Source organism: Gossypium arboreum, chromosome 1 (genome assembly GCF_025698485.1).
Source record: "Gossypium arboreum isolate Shixiya-1 chromosome 1, ASM2569848v2, whole genome shotgun sequence".
NCBI lineage: Eukaryota > Viridiplantae > Streptophyta > Magnoliopsida > Malvales > Malvaceae > Gossypium > Gossypium arboreum.
In genome coordinates this window covers 17,632,503-17,638,332 of record NC_069070.1, presented here as the reverse complement: position 1 = coordinate 17,638,332, position 5,830 = coordinate 17,632,503, and the positions used below count along the sequence as shown (strand labels likewise).

Below are 5,830 nucleotides of genomic sequence, written 5' to 3'. Positions count from 1 at the left end.
TACTAGAGATTTTTTTCCTCAAAAATAGAATTGATATAATTAACTTTAAGTCCCTTGAATTGCTTGAATAAAAAAATAACTTTACGTACAATGACACGTGAAATCTTATCATTGAATCACGTGTCTCAAAAGGTTAAAAACCTATCACTGTTTATTAAAGGTAAAAATAATTTTTTTAAAAAAATTTAGGTAATACATTAGAAGATTTGTTAAAATTTTGATACCAAATATTATCCTTATAATTCTAAATTTAAATATAATAATAAAATATAAAGATTTGAAAGGTTAAAATTAAATAAAAGTAAAGTGACATTAGTTTTTTTTTATATATTTATACAAAGATATCAAAGTTTTGTAAAGTAAACTAACCAGCCTTATCTATGGACACAGTGGGTTGAAGTACTACCTACCGCAAGGCACGCAGAAAGATTCTGTTTCCGAACATCAGAACTCAAAAACATCGGAATCCATCCTTGAATTACCCTTACTACCCCCAATATCTCACAATTAAATGACCTTAGTACCCTTAAATTACAGGTGTCAGCTTCCAACTGAATAGATATAAACTCCCAAAACCCTAACATTCTCTACTCTTTCTCTCTCTCTCACTCACTCGCTCGCTTTTGTCCCCGTAGATATCAGAGGGAAAACACACACACACAAAAAAAAAAAAAACTAGGGTTTTAAAGAGAAAGGGAGCAAAAGTGAGAGAGAAGAGAGAAGAGGCGGAAATTTTTAGGATTAGGGTTCTATTATATTGTTCTCTAGGGTTTAGAAAATGGTGGCCGACAAAGGAAAGAAGATGAAAGTAACAGAGAAAGTAGAGGAAGAGAACCATGATCAAATAGATGGAGACCTCGTCATTTCCATCGAGAAGCTTCAAGAGATCCAAGACGAGCTCGAGAAGGTCCATTTTTATCTACATACCGCTTTTTCATTTATATAATGCGTGTATATGCTGATTTCCTTTTTCTTCTCCTTTCTCCCTTGTTTAAGGTGTATGAGCTGGAAAATTAGCAAATTTTAGAATTTTTTAAATAAAAAATTTGGATTTCCTTGTGTTTTTTATGGTATAATGTTAATTGAATGATGTTTTAAGTGTCAAAGTATTGAATTTGCTGTAATTTCAATTGCGGGTCGATGAAATAAATGTTCAAAATTTTCTGCTCTGGTCGTTAATATTTGTACTTTATCGGCTTTGTATGCTGTTCTTATGTCGGGTTCATCTGAATTATTGTGCTAAGCTTTGTTTTATATGTATATTTATTTGGTGATCTAATTTTGATTGTTAATTCTTGCATCTGATAATCTTTGTAGTATGATTGAGTCCATTAATGTTTTCTTCCGTGTATCTAAGTGTCCCCTAGCTTTGTTAAGCACGATTTTGTTTTCTTCTTTTCTTTGTGAAGTTACTTTGGATTATTATGTCTTATTACGAGGCAGGTGATTTAATGTGGCTATGCTTGCTTACAAGCGTACCGATGATGTGGTAAATGTCACGTGGTGTTTCTGATTTTAAGTTTTTCGGTGCTGTTTTTTTGGTTTTAGATCAATGAAGAGGCAAGTGAGAAAGTCTTGGAAGTGGAGCAGAAATACAATGAAGTTCGCAAACCAGTCTATGATAAGCGGAATGAAATCATCAATTCAATTCCTGATTTCTGGTTAACAGCTGTAAGTTATTCTGTTCTTCCCTTTTTCAATATGGTGAACAATTTGTTAAATTTGTTTACATGTTCAGAAGAACATATTAAATTGACTTGCATTCTTCGTGTGCAGTTCTTGAGCCATCCTGCTCTTGGTGATCTTTTGACTGAAGAGGATCAGAAGGTTTAATGTCACTTCTTTCCCAAAATGAACTTATCATTTTGCGCTTATTTTACTTTCCAACATTGATTTTTGATTTTATTTTTTATAGATGTTTCTTGATGTTTGCCTGAATTTTGTGAATTCTTTCTTATTTATTAATCTTCTTCTTTTCAATTATTATTTCTTGGTAGATATTCAAATATATTAACTCACTTGAAGTGGAGGATTTTAAAGATCTGAAATCTGGATACACTATCACATTTGTAAGTTCATTCATATTCCTATTCTTACCTTATTTTTGGTGACTGAAGTTGCTCTTAATTTCATTTGCTTGCATTGAACTACTGTTAGAAGAAACATAATTCATACTCTAATAGATCTGATGATTTGTTGACCGGCTTTATTATAATTTTTCAGAATTTCAATTCCAATCCGTACTTTGAAAATACAAGGCTTACAAAGACCTTTACCTTCCTTGATGATGGAACCAAAATTACTGCTACCCCAATCAAGTGGAAAGAGGGCAAGGTCAGACCTTCTCTTTTGATGACTATCCTGCTTCTTGTTTTATGTTTTCCTTGGATATCATATGAAATTATTTTCCTTAAATGTTAAGGGCTTGCCAAATGGAGTTAATCATGAGAAAAAAGGAAACAAGCGACAACTTGCTGAAGAAAGGTTTGTTTATCATGCCCATCAGTCAATTTTTCTCAGGCTTAGGACTTGAGTAACATAAAACTTGAGATCAGTTTATTAATATCTCCATCAATCCATGCTGTGAAATGCAGTCACTTTGTCTGGTGTGCTATGTTATAAGAGTTGGATTGGTGGTTGGACTGGTCAGACAGCCGGTTCCTAGTCCAACCAGTTGAGCAATAGTTAAATAAATAATAAAAGTATATAAAAAAAAAAACGATTGGACTGCCTTTTTCTGGTCATGGTTCCCAGTTTTCTTTCCGGTTCATAGCAGTTTGCTCTATTCGTGGTTATATATCATTGTCAAACTGGTTGGACCACTGGTTTCCGGTTCAACCGGCTGGTCCAGTCCGGTTCTGACAATATTGGTGGTGCTTTTATAACTGCTATGTATTTATATATATATGCATGTATATATTTGAAATTTCTTATAATATGTTGTGAAGTTCATATGCATTTATGCCACTTGTACTTGATCCTTCATTTCTGAGTCACTCCGCAAACCAATTCTGTATTATGCTAAATTTTATCAACATATAACGCAGCTTCTTTGCCTGGTTTGCTGATGCTCAGCAAAAAGATGACATGGATGAAATTCATGATGAGGTAAATTCTCTGTGCATGTACTATCAGTTTATTTTACTCATTCTGTAACAGAGCTGGTCTAAGCTTTCACTTGATGAATGTTGCAGGTAGCAGAGATTATCAAGGAGGATTTATGGCCCAATCCTCTCACTTATTTCAACAATGTAACCTCTTTTTTCTTTCTTCTTCTTATGATATTTTATACATACTGTTTTTCGTGATCATGTTTTGTTTCCCTTTGCTAATTGTTATTGGAACTTTCTTGATCCAGGAGGCCGATGAGGAGGATTTTGATGGAGATGAAGGTGATGAAGAGGTATATTATTTTTCTGTTTTTCGTTTCTTTGGGAAACTGAATACTTTCTTTCATTTCCCATTTTTACTGTGTTATTTCTTCCAGAAAAGAATGCACTTGTGTAGGTTTGAGGTTACTTGTTCATAGACTTTAACTCTTAAACCGTTCTAATAATCATATGTTAGTTGGTTATTGAAGATGATATAGTTTATGCAGTAAATTACTATTCCTCTTTATAATGCATTATATTAACTCAGAGAATTTCTATTCTGTATGGATAGTGCTACAAGGTGCTGGTTTTTGTTAAAATTCTTGTAATCCTACTTGTTTATGTGAATATATTATGATTTCTATGCTTTCCATATTAATCCTGGAGAAGCCCTCTGAAACTGGATAGTGATAGGAGTGAAATTTGTGATTTATGTATCTCAAAAAAATGTGTTCTATGCTTTGGGCCAAGAATACTTGAATGCCTCATAGAGCAATATGGGGCAAGAGGTTAACCGTAATCAAATGAGTGGAATTTGATATGTCAATCTTGTTCCTTATGAGTGCCTTTTAAATTTTCTCTGACAAGTTTAGCTCTAGAACTCTCCACCCAATTCAATATGGTCAAAATCTTATATTGGATGAAGAAGCACTTTGAGATTGCAGGTGATAGGTGTCTGAGAATATAATTTGAGATGCTTAAGGGAAGTTTTTGGAGAATATTTCATGTGGAGAAAGAATGGTTGTTGTCCAGTGTATCATATTTGACTAAATTAGAGATTCAGGTTTCAGAATGGAGATGTTTATAATCTGAATAAAGGAAAGTGGGAGATGAGGTTGAATTTTCAATAATGAAGATTGTTTTGTTATTTAAGGAAGCATTATATGTCTCTTCTCTTTATTCTTAGGGAGTACTTGCACCTAGGTCACAATTCAGGTAATAGCTCTTTGGAATTTGTTGCTGCTTCTGGAAATTCTGAATTTGTCAGACATAACTACATTGTTGTCAGATGCTGATGGCTTAATTATCTTTTCTGTTTAAAGTAAAGATATATAAGACTAATAATTTTGTAGCATTTATGTTTATATCATTTATACTCGCATTTACAGGGAAAAGATGATGATGACATAATTTTATTTGACTCAGTTAAAGATAATAGGCTAGATAATATCTCCTGCTTTGATATGTGTCCATTTACAGGGTAAAGATGATGATGATGACTCTGATGATGATCAAGACGATGATGATGATGAGGACGACGACGACGACGAGGAGGACTAAATCACTTAACAGCCTTAAATCATGGTAGCTGCTTCTCTTGCTCAAGTAAGAACTGGTGTAAAGCTGTCTCCTAGTCATAGCTACGTAAGGTTATAGAGAAGATAGCCATCTTTAAGATAGCTTTCTATGTTTTATAAGCAACTCTTGTTATTGTAAGCATAGCTATGACTCGTTTCTTTTTGCCCATCTCTTAACCTTTTTGATCTTTCCTCCCTTGTGTTTTTGTTTTTCTGGTTTCCTCCCAGAGGGTGACACGAAGTGAAAGCTTCTTACATGATATTGGAATGCAGGCATTTTATCGATAATTTTTTTTAAAGCTCTGTTAAATAGATATGTAAAATGCTGAATTCATTTAGTTTTCGCATGTTACTGATTGATTTTATCTATATTTCTCTGGATCTTTATTTTTCTTTTAAATATATGCGGTTAACGGTCACAAATACAAGGTTATGAGCTTTAATGACCTCAAATACATGGATTAATACAAGGATATAATCTTTAAAGATTCGTATCTTAACGCGTACTATAGTACTTTCAACACATATTCATATCGTAATTTGAGTAATATAGTTTTTGACCAAAGCAATTATAACATCCCATGCTAGTAAAATTTTAGGTTTATCCGTGCAAAATGATAATGTGGAACTTAACGCAAAATGCTTGTGGCATGATATTTTCTTTGTCGTCACCAAGGTATCTTGATCGTGTTATGTTTTCATATCTATCAACGTGCTGTGTATTGTGCTTTCATATTCAAAATTATAAGGTTAATTTTCAAGTAAGTCGATCATGGTGTTCGAGTTCCATGAATATATATGTATGTGGCTAGTATCATGGGGTTGGAACTTAAGTCTGGCAAACGGCGCGGTTTTAGGCAATATTTTTGTTTGAAATTTGCCTAAGTCATTCTAACTCTAGAAAGATGAAAATTTTCTTAAAAATTTTCTAAAGCACCGAAATAAAGTGGAAGCAAACTCAAAAGTTGAAGAGTAACGAAACAATTGAAAAGTTAAAAGGCAACAATGCATACCAAGTGCTTGAGTACAAGTTTTTAAATATATTTTTTTTCTCTAAGAATGAAGTAAAGTACAATGGGATAAAGTGATTACCAATGTAGGGAAGACCTCTATTTATAGTTGAGTTCCTTCAAATATAATGATATAGATTGAATTACATCA

The 5,830-nt window shown here is 33.0% G+C and overlaps 1 protein-coding gene across 3 annotated transcripts; it reads left to right on the top strand.

Moving 5' to 3' along the window:
* The first annotated feature begins 397 nt into the window (after positions 1-397).
* LOC108483080 (NAP1-related protein 1-like) lies at positions 398-5,097 on the top strand. 3 transcript variants are annotated; one of them, XM_053027649.1, is made up of 11 exons: positions 398-907; positions 1,549-1,671; positions 1,777-1,827; positions 1,998-2,069; positions 2,224-2,334; positions 2,423-2,484; positions 3,048-3,108; positions 3,195-3,251; positions 3,359-3,403; positions 4,572-4,676; positions 4,898-5,097. In XM_053027649.1, the coding sequence occupies exons 1-10, from the start codon at positions 779-781 to the stop codon at positions 4,650-4,652; spliced, it is 792 nt and encodes a 263-aa protein (XP_052883609.1). In that variant the 5' UTR covers positions 398-778; the 3' UTR covers positions 4,653-4,676; positions 4,898-5,097. The 3 variants fall into 3 exon arrangements, with proteins under 3 accessions (XP_052883609.1, XP_052883604.1, XP_052883607.1); XM_053027647.1 differs by having other exon boundaries at positions 402-907; positions 4,572-4,697; XM_053027644.1 differs by having other exon boundaries at positions 401-907; positions 4,572-5,097.
* Positions 5,098-5,830: the final 733 nt, after the last annotated feature.

What these genes read in the sequence shown, in the direction of transcription:
- LOC108483080 (XM_053027649.1), top strand. Translation starts at nt 779, where the DNA reads ATGGTGGCCGACAAAGGAAAGAAGATGAAAGTAACAGAGAAAGTAGAG. An exon ending in CTGGATACACTATCACATTT is followed by an intron (nt 2,070 to 2,223) that starts GTAAGTTCATTC and finishes ATAATTTTTCAG; the next exon opens with AATTTCAATTCCAATCCGTA. An exon ending in GAGATGAAGGTGATGAAGAG is followed by an intron (nt 3,404 to 4,571) that starts GTATATTATTTT and finishes GTCCATTTACAG; the next exon opens with GGTAAAGATGATGATGATGA.